This window comes from Erpetoichthys calabaricus, chromosome 5, assembly GCF_900747795.2.
Source record: "Erpetoichthys calabaricus chromosome 5, fErpCal1.3, whole genome shotgun sequence".
Classification (NCBI taxonomy): Eukaryota; Metazoa; Chordata; class Cladistia; order Polypteriformes; family Polypteridae; genus Erpetoichthys; species Erpetoichthys calabaricus.
In genome coordinates this window covers 187,788,186-187,803,219 of record NC_041398.2, presented here as the reverse complement: position 1 = coordinate 187,803,219, position 15,034 = coordinate 187,788,186, and the positions used below count along the sequence as shown (strand labels likewise).

The 15,034-nt window shown below is 31.5% G+C and overlaps 1 protein-coding gene across 3 annotated transcripts in view; it reads right to left on the bottom strand.

Annotated features, from left to right (window-relative positions):
- LOC114652109 (ephrin type-A receptor 5) overlaps positions 1–15,034 on the bottom strand; it is a 426,918-nt gene that overhangs the window by 368,445 nt on the left and 43,439 nt on the right. For all 3 annotated transcript variants that reach the window (XM_051927777.1, XM_028802306.2, XM_028802307.2), the window contains exon 3: positions 4,783–5,446. In XM_051927777.1, coding sequence (XP_051783737.1) covers positions 4,783–5,446 — 664 coding nt within the window. The remainder of the gene's footprint in view (positions 1–4,782; positions 5,447–15,034) is intronic.

Genomic DNA, 15,034 nt, shown 5'->3' with positions numbered 1-15,034 from the left:
TTAACCTCCTTAACTTTATGTTTACCACTTGAAAAATCAGTCAAACACAATGCATTCTTTTCAGCAAGAAAAACTGTTATTATGTATAACAGAAACATGTAAATATCAAAACATCAACATAAATACAGTACAAAACATAAGGTCATCAATGTACTGCCTGATGTTGCAATTGGGACAGTAAGAAGCACATGTTTCTTATACTGTTTTTTTCTGTTGCTTGAGCATTAGTGGGTAGAATGACGGTGCCTGATTTGTACAATGTTATATTATTGAAGGCTACCACAGCACAAGGCTTAATGACTACCTTATTCCCCTGATACAAATGACAGTTGCTGCATTGTGAACAGTTCTTAGGGAGCTAATGTCTACACACCCACTTGCACCATGGTGAACCTACAGGTAAACAAATACACCAGGCATATCACAGCAGTTCAGTCCTACAGTACCATATACATCACTTTCATTAGCCATGTCAATTTCTGAAGACCAATTCACAATAGCTTGATTCAACTAATGGTTCAGATTCACTTTGTTCTAAAACTGGCTTTACAGCTTATTTTCATGCCCTTGCATTTTTTGAAGGCTCTGTAACACTGATGAATATTAATGAGTAAAATTACAGTGGAAAAATGCATTCAAATATTCATGCAATATGATGTTATTTTATCCACTAGATTACAGCACAATACTGTTTCTGTGTCTGAGTTGGGCTTAACCGTAATTACATAGAATTCGAAGACCAATGTGGATAATACCTTGACTTTTGTTTATATTGTAAAACAGCCATAACCACAATGTATTACATTGTACTGAAGCATACAAACAATAGTGTGGAGTCCATTAATATGGCCAACTATAGTAAATCATACCTAATCATCCATTGAAATTAAAACAAAAAATGTAAGAATGTAAGCAGTTTGTCTTATATAGCTATCAATATGTCTAATGGCAGCATACCATACTGTACTTTTTTTTTTCAGTTTTACCTATACATTATATTTTGTCAAGCACATAATCTTAGGGAACATCTTCCAGGTTCCAAGATGATAAGCAATACCACCCCAAGCAAACAGGGGTCATTTTCACTAATTCCATCTAATTTTGCTGTTCAAATGCTCGCCAGTTAGACAAAGATTGACTCAGTTTCTGCATCTGCCACACAGTCCCTCACCTTCTGGGTCAGTGCTAGAAAAATCTTGAAGCCACCAGAAGTGGGCATTCATTTCAAGACCAACTAGACAGGTGGAAGTATCACCTGCTCTTTTTAATTGGCTGCCAGAATACCAATTGTTTTGCACCTTCATGTGCTTTGTTTTACCCTTTTTTTCCCTTTTTGTCTCGTTAAATGGGGTTACCTGCTGATACCCAAACCCTTTTTACGTTCATTGTTTTTTCACAGCACTATATATATATATATATATATATATATATATATATATATATATATATATATATATATATACACAGAGAGAGAGAGAGAGTGTAGCCGCCAGTTTTATAATGCCTCTGTTTAGAACAAGGAATGGTAAATATTGATACAATGATGTTATAATAAGCCATCAACTGAAATTGGTTTTCCAGTCAAGCATCTATTTAACCTTATACAGTATGTTGTACACATAAGTAATTTGTTCTAATTTGACTTTACTGTTTGGTTACTTTTTTCCTTCATATTGATAATTTCTTAAATAACTAAAAAGCAATATCTATGGCTGCTCATATATAAGTTCTTTTGCTTCCCACCGTCTGTTTGTATCCTTTCAAATCTTGGTAGTGTGCATTAAAACATGTCTCTGTCTTCGTGCTGAATGGCCTATTTCTCTCCCAGAAGCTACAGGGGACCGACATCCTTGAGTGCTATCTAGCTATAAAAGGCCAACTTGTTGCTATGTCCTTTTGTTTGTACTATATGCAGCTGTGGCCTATTTCATGCCACAGCGTCTAGGTTCCCACATGGTTAATCACAATAAAGCTACAGGGTGTCACACATATTGCTCAGAAGCAATATGCTGTGCCAACTGCAAGACAGTTAACAAATACAAATCTATTCAGTTTTTGGTTTATTAAATTGGTGTAAAAGTGTGAAATAGTTTATTGCAAATGTGAAGTTTCACAATGGGTATTTTTAACCTCATTATTTCAAATGGTGCTTACTAAATCTGTTTCTCAAGGAATTTTAGAGAATGTACTTTATAAAATAGTAATTTACTGTGATTCCAAATAAATATGTTAAATACACTTACTGAACTGTTCAGCTTAGCTCCATACATTCAAGCAAAAATAGAAAAGGGTACAATGAGATCTATGTACAGTATTGTAGGAAATTATTTAATAGAGTGATAAGTTTGAAGTTCAACCTTCATTGATTGCATACTGTGTAGTCAAAACAATGACTTTTCAAACTGACTTACTAAAGAAAGTTCACACAATGATATTCGCAGCTATACTAAACCTGTTGCATCATCATGTGAATCTTTGTCCAATAATACATGATCTAACACTCTCTAATTTGCACTTGTAAACTAAGTGGACTACAGTGAAAAGCTCCAATGCCAACATGACGCTAATGAGAAAAAGGAGGTTGGCTTACTCTACCTAGCAAGTGCTATAGCCGTTCGTAGTAAATGTTGTTACAGGCTTGCAACCCATACCTGGTCGGGCTGAGAACTAGCTAAACGAGGATGTTCTTGTTATAGTAGCTACATACTGTACAGCTTTCCAGCTTAATGACCAAACACAGATTGCCACATAAGAATTTTGAGTAGTTTTGCTGACGTTTAATTCTATTTTTCATGACCGTTCACACTCTTCATATTGTGAAGGTGTGAGTAATGAGTCATGTGGAATATTCAAAGTAAAGATATTTCGAGAATCACTAAAACATTTCATAAGGACAGATCAAAATGCTTTCACATTATAGGGCCAGGCTGTTGCAATCAATACTGAAGTATTATAATATTAGAAGTATATAGTTATAGTATTTGAAGTAATCATACAAATGAGGATATTAAAAACAAGCAACACACTCTACAACGTAAAAAAACATAAAGAAGCATTTTGACCTGTGAAACTTGCTCAGTTATAATGCATAAATATTACAAATTAGGTTGTAAGCAATGATTCTGTGCATTTCAATCTGCTTATTAGATTTTTAATGCATGACATACTACCTAAATTGCAAAAAAAAAAATTATAATACAGCGATGTTATTTGTTTTAAAAGCACACTTCACATGCTGAAAGCACTTAACTGCGAAATCAAATCAAAATTAGAGTGTTAAAAACAATCATTTTTCAGACTGCTCAGATATGTTTTGTGTCATTATGCCTTTTCTACAGAACCACAAGCATTTCTATTTTCTCCAGTTTCAAAAGGAATCTTGAAGAGGTGCAGATATTCCCATATTGCTAATAACATGCTCGAGTGGTTGTGCTTATTGAACAAATACTTTTGGGGTGGTATGACAACAAAGTCTCCTTTCTTCAATCACTGTATCTTTTCAGAGGCTGTACCTCAATTCTCAACAAAGCTGCCTTCTTTTTTCATTTTTTAAAAAATATTAGACATACTGTCACATCACAGGTCCTTCCATGTATCCTTCATTTATGACAGTGTTATCAGTATGGTATCTGGGCATGAATGCATTGTTCATTTTGAGTAAGAAATGAGTCAGGATACAACTTTTCACATTAATTATCCCACAAAAGATATCAGAAATATAATTTAAACCTTCACTCTTTCACCTGTATAATGCAAACTGATGCAGACTAATGACATAGAACCTAAAGTGACATTTCTAGTAACAAACAAACTAACAAAGTTAACAAAAGTACACAATTTAAAGCAATAATACACATATTATTTAAACATAATTACAAATAACCTTGTTTTAAAATTTTGAAATCCTGTATGTAATGTAAGGATATAGAGGAAAATACTCACAATATCTAAGCATTACATACTGTATATCATATATATGTAATATACGAGAATTAGTTTTCATTTCTATGAGCTGAAGCAAAAACTTAGAATGAGCTGATCTTCATTATAACAATTCCATAAAAACACTTGTGTATGATTTTTTTCTACACTGAAGAATGACATATGCACTAATTCTAATGCAGAATTTTGTGTCCTATATGAAACTTAGCCACAGAACTTTCTGATAGAGATTTATTTCAGTGATTTAATTTGTTTTGATGAGGATTAATACCTAAACAAGAAAAGTTATCATTTTAACTAGATAAATGATTATCATTTAAATAAAAATGAATAGGGTGGCACAGTGGTGCAGCGGGTAGCGCTGCTGCCTCGCAGTTAGGAGACCCGGGTTCGCTTCCCGGGTCCTCCCTGTGTGGAGTTTGCATGTTCTCCCCGTGTCTGCGTGGGTTTCCTCTGGGTACTCCAGTTTCCTCCCACAGTCCAAAGACATGCAGGTTAGGTGCATTGGCAATTCTAAATTGTCCCTAGTGTTTGTGGGTATGTGTGGGTGTGTGTGTGTGCCCTGCAGTGGGCTGGCGCCCAGCCCAGGGTTTGTTTCCTGCCTGGCGCCCTGTGTTGGCTGGGACTGGCTCCAGCAGACCCTTGTGACCCTGTAGTTAGGATATAGCGGGTTGGATAATGGATGGATGGATAAAAATGAATAGATAATGTAAATGTACTTCGCTATTGCATAACAAATTAAAAAACAGAATAAGAAACATAAATAAAAAGCTCATAGTAGCAAAATGTTACATTTTCTTTGCTTTTAAGTTAGCAAACATATTGGCCTTTAGAACTAACCTTGACATGTATTATTCTTCTCCTCGAATCCTGCTTGGCACATGCATTTTCCAATTGGTACAAGCCACTCGCCTTCTGCACTGCAGTGCATTCTGGGGGGCTCATCGGCAACAGAGTTGTTTACACAAGATCCTGAAACCTCTAGAAGCTGCGAGGAATCTGCTCCAGTGATTGTGTCTGGGAAAAGTGCCAGATTGCGGATCACGGAGGGACACTTTTTGTAATAAACACGGACAGAGACTAAAGCAATGCAAGCACCCACATCCTGAAAAGCCAGGTAAAATCCCTTTTTTGAGAGGGGCCCAACATCCCTCACCTCAGTGTTCAGTTTCATTACTCTGTCTCCCAGGTCCAATTCAGTGAAGCTCTCATCAGCTGCAATTGTATCGATTTTTGTATATTGGCTTTCTCTGACATTTCTTCCTTCTTCATCATCTGATTCAAAGTAATACATGTTAAACGTCTCCTTGCAGGTTCCTAATCCTCCTGGGAGGCTATTGCAGTCTCTCAAGGTGAATTTGAGTTCAATGAAAACCCGCTGGGCACCTTCATTTAGGATCCAGTTAGTTTGCAGCCAGTTGTTCTGATTGTTTTCCATGACCTTGCATACTTGATACGTGTGTATTGGTGAGTAATTCTCATCCACTTCACCAATTTCTTCCCACTGTGAGAAATAAAGAAAAGCAGATGTGAATCTCTGTAAAGTAACTTCTAAATCTCTTAAGAGAGATTTTAATAAATACAGACAAATCCTCTTTAAGCATAGCCAGTGTGATTTCCATGAATGAAAGTGTTATTTGTGTGCCTTTTTGTTATATGACAAACCAAATTTAAAATACAAAGCACTGTATAAAAGGGTTTTTAATCTGCTTCAATAAATAGAAAAGATAACTATTTATGAGAACTATCTTTCCTGTATATTGCCTCTAAAAACCTTCATTTTTGCTCATTTTTAAATGCATGAATAATTACACTTTCAAGATGTCCACAAAATTTGAGATCATAAGTGGACTGTATGCTAAATGAAAGATTAGCCAGTCGAGCATCATTTGTATGTGCTCTCAGAATCATGTCTAACAGAAGATCACCATGTGTTTGAGAAATCCAACGTGCGTATTATTTGTATAATTACACAGACAACAATGATTTTTTTTTAATTATTAAAAGGAGTAATAGATTTTTTATAAAGACTGAATATATTTATACTAGTTTAAAAGGACATGTTTTAAATAAAGAAAGACAAAAACAAATTCTTTATTTGTTTAATTATGTAAAGGGCAGAAATAAAATGTCTCACTATTACAACTTCAAAAAAGGAAAGCTTCTAAGTAAAACATTCAAGCACAAAAAACTCTTGAACTAAACACAGTTGTTCCATTCATTCTTTAAGTAAACCTTTTTATTCAATTACTGGGAAACAGGAATTCAGTACCTACCCTAACAGTACTGAATACAAGGAAGGAAACAATCCAGAGTTTAATGCCAGGATGGGTTTATCAATCTTACAATACATATACACCTTTGTGATGAGGGAGGAAGCCAAAGAACCAACATGAACACTCTACAAAGTGTCCAGGCAACAGTAGAAAACAGGGTGACAGCTTTAACCTCAGAATCACTAATATATTTGTTTTACCTCATATTTTCAAAGCAGACAGACCCAGAAATAGCCTTAGAAACCGTCTTAAATTTTTTTCAATGGGCTGTCATCTGAAAGAAACCCATTAGTGATGATGTTGCAGCAAATAATCATTGTGGAATATGCAACTTCATGAAAACATGCAACATAATATACAATAATGTGAAAACTTAAAAGAAAATATTCATTTTACGAATATTACTAGCATGAAAATACTAATTTGTGATTCACTGTATAAACCAAGAAACTGAATATATCTGCCTTTAGAAATGGCTTTTATATTGTTTCTGCTTGCATAGCTACATTGAACACAGAATTGCAAAGAGGTTTGGGAAGAAAAAAAATGATGAAGCCAGGCAACTGGAATACAAGAGTGGCAGCTATTCATTTCTAACATGAGAGATTTTGCTGCAGTCTATAATGAATCTCAAGTTTAACACGCTTACCTATAATAAGCTAACAGGCTTCAACTAAGCACATTTCCAAACTAGAAAAAAGATGGCAAAATGTCATTCAGTTGCAAAATTCATTCTGACACATTGGGTGTATGAGTTCAATTAGAATGTTAAAGTAGGCTAGACTACAATACAAGTGCCTACTCAGGTAAAGTCTTAGGCAGAAATATTAATATTTAGTACCCCTTGAAATCTGCAATGCATCATCCCACAGAAAACAGCATGAAAACTGCTAAATGGCTCAACTCTCAAAAATAATCATTGAATTTTAATGAGCAGAAGAAATCATAGCCTTTAACAATCATTTTCAAAGTAAATGTTATTACTTGTTCTATGCCGTGGAAGTTTGGCATGTTTTATTTTTTATATAGGATTATAACTATACTGACATTCACATTCATCATATCACCTACCTTCTTTTTTGACAAATACACCACTTTAAATAGCTTAGCAAATGCAGTCAGAATTGTAGATAATGATTCTTCAAATAGTAATGTATGTTAACTAATTCACAGTTTTGGAGTAATGTCTGATGTTTACATCTAATTTACAATCAATCAGCCGAATCTACATCTCCATGTTCAGTTAGTTTTAATGATATTACAGAAGGATAACTGGATGTTTTGTATTCCAAAATATACAAGTACAGTACACTAGAAATTTAAAAAGCTACAAAATGAAGTTTAACCACAGCCAATTACTACTTCTTCTTGTGCATCATTAAAGTCAACATTGTTGTATAGCAGTCGTAATTTTGAAAGCTACAATCTCTATACCGCACACTCAAAAGATACATGTCATGATTTCATATAAGTTGGCGACCTCAATATATATATATATATATATATATATATATATATATATATATATATATATATATATATATATATGTAATTCTAACATTGTTGTATTTACAGTATACTTAAAATATAAGGATAACGGATATCTATTGATTAATGTTTAAGGGAAGAGGATGGCATTTTACATCTTTTACTATATAGTTTTCTTTTAAAACTCTTCTACACATAAAAATCAAAAGTGTTGTTAATAATGAAGGAGAGATAAGTAAATAACTAAATAAACACATTAACATGGTATTTATTATAAATACAACTCTTAGGTTCCAAAATTTGTTTACTATATATTATGGTTATTTTTATCACTTGTATTTTTTCCCATAAAATGTGTTTTTACTTCTTTAATACATACTATGAAATGTTTAATGCTGCACAATTTATTCTAAAAAATAAGCTCAATGCACGGTTGTAAAAAAGATTAAAAATAAAACAACATACTAAAAAATGTCTATATATCCATTCACACATCATATGCTGTCTCAACATACATATATTCAAATACATTTTTATATCCTCCAATGTGTTTTAAAAATTAGTTAATATTTAGATTAACATATTTGCTCATTTTCACCGCTCATAATCTATTATTGAATTACAGATGCATATGCAAAAAAATATACTATATGCAATAAATACAAACTGAAAATGGTCATACTTTGAAAAAGGTAGTATGTTTTGGAGCATTAAATTGAAAATTTTGAAAAGTGCGTATAAATAAAATAATGTCACATACCAACTAAAATTATTCTTAATTCTATTATTCACCAAAAAATGTACCACTACCAGCATTATTCCATACAAAACGCAACACTGTACTTCAGAAATAAAAATATGAAGGAGCTTTTTTTAAATTTAAAGTATTAGTGCTGTAACTTATATTATTTTCAGTTTACAGTATTTTTTTGATAATTTTTTCATAGGCACTAAATAATCAAATATGTTACTTTATCCATTACAGATGCAAAACATGATTAATAATTTCACTATTGCTCCTTTTCAATGGCAAGATATTGTCAGTATAAACCATTACATTTTCAAACCGCATTTTTATATAAACGTTATTCAATTAATATCTGTATTATATGGTTATATAACTTATTAGCCTTTCATAATTCACCAATATCAAGATTTAAAATAGTTGATTAACATTTTTATGGAAACAGCTTTATAATATACTACATATTAATTTTCCCATAAACAAGAATATTTTTCATTATATTAAAATTTTTTATTAATTAATGTGTCATTTTCATAATAGATTTTTAAGTTCTAAAATGTATATGTTTTGAAAGAGTATAATTTTAAAATGTCTGTTAATTAACAAAAACTAAGAAAAAATGTACACATAAATAAATAAAAATCCATAATAAATTTCTTGAGAAGTGCAAACTATTAAAACTGTAAAATACTACAGGATATAATTTTTTTTAATTTTAGCATTTATAATCTTGAAATTGTTAGTATAATTCACATTTTCTTCTTCATTCACTGCAACATACAGAAGATTATTATTATTATTATTACTATTATTATTATTTGGAAAAACAGGTTATAAATTAGAATAAGTGAATCTCTCGGTTCAAAAGCAAAACAATTTAATAATTTACTATCCTCAACCATTTTACATGTTTTTTTTAACTCCTACAGAACAGAAGATATTAACATTTTAAAACAGTACAAGGATTTAATAATGATCCAGAGTTTAAAACTATGAAATAAACTATAAATATTAAATACTGAAATAAAAGCCTTAAATTTAACTTGACAAAATTTATATGCTAAAATGCAAAAAAATACTGTATGACTGAGAGGTTAATGTAGAAAAAAAAAATTTTTATATGTATAAATGGCAATATTCTAATAATGAGTAAAGTGTTACAGTAAATTCACGTTAATAACATAGTGTTCATTTAAAACCATTATCATTTATTCAACATTTTAAAGAATTATGGATGTCTGTTTCAGATGTAAAAACAAATAATATCATCAATAACTAAAACATTAAAAAACAACTAACTCTAACACAAAGCAGGCAGGAGTCATGAGTGATAAGATACAGTATGCAAGGTACAAAATAAACAATATATTTTGCACACAATAAGCAAATAAACTATGCTTTACTGTATGTAGATTTATGTTTTCATAGATTTTGTTTAGTCTATGCAAACATGGAATCTTATATTAATCAGGCACATTTTTGATACCTTATTTTTAATAGGTAAATAGAATCCATATAATGAGAATATAGAAATAAAGAATACAAAAAAGTAGGAAATATAATTCTAGTTAATTTTCCAATATTCAAAACTGCATTTGTACATATAAAAATAGGTTCAGAAATCATATGTAGCTTTACTCTGAACAATTATAAAAATAATTGGTAATTATAAAGTTTTAATCCCCAATATTACATTTGAAAAATATAATATTTAAATGATGTTATTTAAAATCTAAAATTTGTATATGTGTCACTTAATAGAGTCCAGTGCTCCACAGACCTCAATTCTACAAGGAATGTTCAAAAAGTTTCCGCACTTTTATATTATCGTTGGAAATGGTGAAGGCGGGAGGAGTAATAATTAGGCATTAAAAAGTTGGTACGACGCTGGGAAAATTGCATCGCAAATAAAGGTGACTATGTAGAAAAGTGATGTCATTTGCTTTTGAAATTCTTAACAAACAGAGTTAAAAAAAACTGCGGATACTTTTTGAACGTCCCTCATAATAGGACGTTAACTAACACATCTTAGCATTTGCCACAAATCTGTCAAAGGACTCTGAAAATAAAAATATCCATCTATTATCCAACACACTATATCCTAACTACAGGGTCACGGGGGTCTGCTGGAGCCAATCCCAGCCAATACAGGGCGCAAGGCAGGAAACAAACCCCAGGCAGGGCACCAGCCCACCGCGGGGCGCACACACACACACACACACACACACCAAGCACAGTGAACCCGGGTCTCCTAACTGCGAGGCAGCAGCACTACGCACTGCGCCACTGTGCCGCCCCTAAAAATATCCAATAACATTATATATGTATAGAGTTATCATACTATGACATATTCAATCAATTTTTATTTAAATTGTCTGCATCTTCCAGTAGCATATTTTACATATGTTACTGTAATATTTTAGCTTTTAAACTACTGATTCACAGATATTTGTGTTGTGCCTGCTGCTTTCAGAATATGCTCCCACTATGTCTGTCACTGTAAGAAATGGGTAAGAAAATGGATGGATGAACAAATACATACTATTACAAAATTAATTACTATGTAATTTTATTTGCTTCTTTTTAATAGTGGAGTCACTATATCCTTTGTGTATTTAGAGTAGAAAATAGTGTATGAGTAAGTAATAAATAACATTTTCACTTTTAAAAATTGATGACTACGCTGGCTGGATGTTTAATGAAATGCTTAAAAGGACAGCAAAAGAAGAATATGATATTTAATACAATTTCATAGGCAAAGAAAATCAAACTACTAGTAGCTAGTGTACCTTGACTGGAATAAAAACTTGATGCTGAATAGAAGTAACAATCCTTTAAGACTGTTGGCACTCAACTGTACACTTTTCCAAAAGTTAATAACACAGCAAAAAATCACAAGAAATTTCTCAACTAAAACAATTTTAGCTTTGTATCTTATCCACTTCCTAACATACTGATTAATATGAGTCCTAAAATCCAAGTTAAATCTGTACTTGGCGAAATATTTAATAATGTGGCACTTTCAGTTAACTTGACCATCAAAAAATATTTATTGACAAAAATAATGTTTACAAATCTTAAAAGAATATTTCAGTATATACTGGTACAGTAAAATGACATTGAAAGTAACAATGCTGGTCTACAAGTTGGTACACTATCCAGACTAACGATGTCTCATCTGAAAATTAAAACGTTGTAATGGAAAAATATACAAATGGATAATGATATTATTTCATTGTAATCAATAGTTTACTTAGCACCTATAATTTTCCTATATTTAATGACAGGCACTTTATTTTTATTCATCATCACTAAGTTACATGAATGATAGAAACACATTTAATGAAATTCATATTATTATTATCTTTGTAATAATAAAAGAGGGACCAATAATGACAGTGAAATCATGAAGAGGTATTGGTTTTTAAATAGAAATCTAAACATATAAAGCAATAAAGCATGAAATTATAATAAATTATGTTTTAATGAATGAGTTTTTGAAATACAAGTGGTATTATTATGAATAAAATATATACATAATAATATGTATAACTCTTTATGTTACCTATATGTAAATATTTATACTGCACCTGTACTTAAGTAAATACATTATACTGTGTATTAAATTTAATATGTATACCCACACATCAATCAATCAAAATATTGTCTTTATGACTTAAACTTTATTGTTTTTTGGTCTTTATATTGACTACATTTGATGAGATACATTTTGAAAGTAACTTGTTTAATTTGGTAATAACATTGTACGTATTTTATATTTAATATTTTAGGTAAAGGACATGTTTTGTTAAATACAGTTAAAGTTCATTCCAATAAAATTATATGCTACGGTTTGTTTAGCTACAGACATAATAATAGTAAACATTTTGCACTACTTTTTTCCCTAGAACTCACTACAATTAGAAATTGGATTTAATTATATTTGCCTGAATAACAAAAGTCAGAATTATATACTTAAATGATGATGATCACGATGAGGAAAGCAGACAGGCAGACAGAGTCAGATAGGTGAATAAACAGATAGTAACACACATCTACAATACATCCCTACCTCATCAATTGCTGACTTGATAGCCTCTGCCTCCCAATGAAAAAAAAAATGGATGGAAGTAATCAATACAACACATTACTTAGAAAATGTGTTTTGTGACATTGATCTTTTTATGTACACCATGACTTTCTCAAGAAAGAACAAATATTCTTACTAATAAATGATTTGTATGAATTTCAATGAGTCTAAACTACACACACTGCAAAATCCTGCTGCATGAACTTTATTTTCATTTGTCTGATTTACTGGTGACTTTAATAACATTTTTCTCACTGCAGCAAAAGAGCCACGGGTGCAAGAAACAAGGCTATATGTTGAGAAATCGCTGTCATGGCATTTAAAATAGAAAATTTCAACTGTCTTTTCTTACATAAATATTTCGCAAGTATTCATTGATAATGATATTTTGAAATTCAGAACTGCATTGGATCTATAAGACTAAATTTAACATAGGAATTGTAAAGAAAAATGTTATAAAATGTGGGTAAATCCCCAACTGATAACAATTAAACATTAAGACACACATAATATGAGTATATACTGTATATATATATATATATATATATATATATATATATATATATATATATACCACATGTATATAGGTGTGTGTTTGCGCGTACAGCGTGTACATCTGATATATAGCACTGTGATGCATTGACTGTTCAGATAACAATCACATTATCCTGGCTACAAAAGATGTTATTCAGTTTAGCCTGTTATAACTCTACTATGACAAGTCCACAAAGGAGGTCTGTTCACACAAAAACACAAGGTTTTGATTCCAGGTGGTGACAAGTTTTCATAGATATACCCAGTCTTGTTTATAGTATATAAAAAACTAGTGAAACCTTTGTTGTGCTGAGGAAAGTGGTACTGTATGTTACTGGATGTGATTCTTGTGACTGAACTAAAAAAAAAATGGTAGCTAATGCATAAATTGAAATATTAAATATATGTAAATATAACAGTTTGGGTCAAAAGGGCGCAAACAAAAAATGAAAAACATTTAATACAGGCCATATGAAGCAGGTTAAATAAGCAAGAAACTATACTCCTTAATGTACAGTATGTAGTTTGTGACCAATTAGGGCAGCAGAACAGCTTAAAAATAGCCCTAGTTTATAATGCTGAAAGGAAGAAACTTACTATAAATGGAAAACCAGTCAATTGCTGGATACAATCAAGCGTAATGGCACACACACCAAACTACACTACAGTCATAAACTGACTGAATAGCACAACTAAACAAATTACTCAAAAGGAAATCCATCCATGCAAATGAGGCCACTTGTAAATTTTACAGAGATGACATGCCAGCCTAGACATAACCCACTGTCACCATCAAAGTTCTCAAGAGTAAAATAATCACTGTTAATTTGTGAAGAACTCTACATAAATCATGTTCAATATATACAGTGTAGCATTGGATTGTCCCTAACTTCGTCGAAGTAGAAATCTAGAAAGGAAATGACATTTAAAACCATATGTACAGTATAGACAAATAGTAACATTATTGTTTATATACAAAGTCTCAGAAATAACTATAGTATAGCAATGCTAGACTTTTCATGAAAATATAAGCTATATGTGAATATTCAGTCTGGCTTTAACTCCAGTCAAGACCCCAAAAAGCTTTACTTTGGATTGTTCATAATATTTTTATGTCCTCCAACAGGAAATGCTGCTTTCATTATGCTCACATGTACAACGTTTGACTTCAGCATTTGGTTATATTGATATAACAATTCATTAGTTGCTGGTCTAAACAGACTTACTTCCTACTACTGTAAGCAAATACAAAAGTCTGAAGAAAGTCCTCCCTCAATCTAAGTTTGACGTTTGGTAAGAAGTTCCCCAGGGTTCAGATACTGTGACCAAACTTGTTTTCACTGTTTATGTTTCTATTAAGAATTTTTAATAATCTGTACAATACTTATAGAACATTACATCATTAATTAATTACGTTAACAACATAAAGGAGACAAAAACTTCAATTTAATTGTGATTATCATTTTTGAAAAAACACAAGTTCTTCAAGTGAATTGAATTTTTCAAACTGTAGGGTAATAATAACAACACTTGCCTTGAAATTCTTCACATTTATTTTGAACTTATCCACAGAAACATTACATATTAAACACTGATCTATACTTGAGTTGTTACATTTATATAATATCTAAGATATGCTTCTTCTAACCTAAAATATTCCTAAATTTCAGTGGTTTCCAAATATTCAGGATATAGAAAAGCAATCAATTCACTTGTTATCAAGTATGTTTGGCTACTGCAATGCTTAACCATGGGTCTGTTCAAGTTATTCTAGAATCATTCTTTAGTTCAGGTAATCCCAAACTTTTTTAAGAGAAGGCTCCATCCAAATATTGTTGCACCTGGTCAGGGCACACAACCCCTCACCCCCCAACTAATACAAATGCCAATTTCTAAAACTGTTCTGAAAATGAATAAACCATTTTACCAAAACTAAAAATATTGCAATACTAGCAAAAT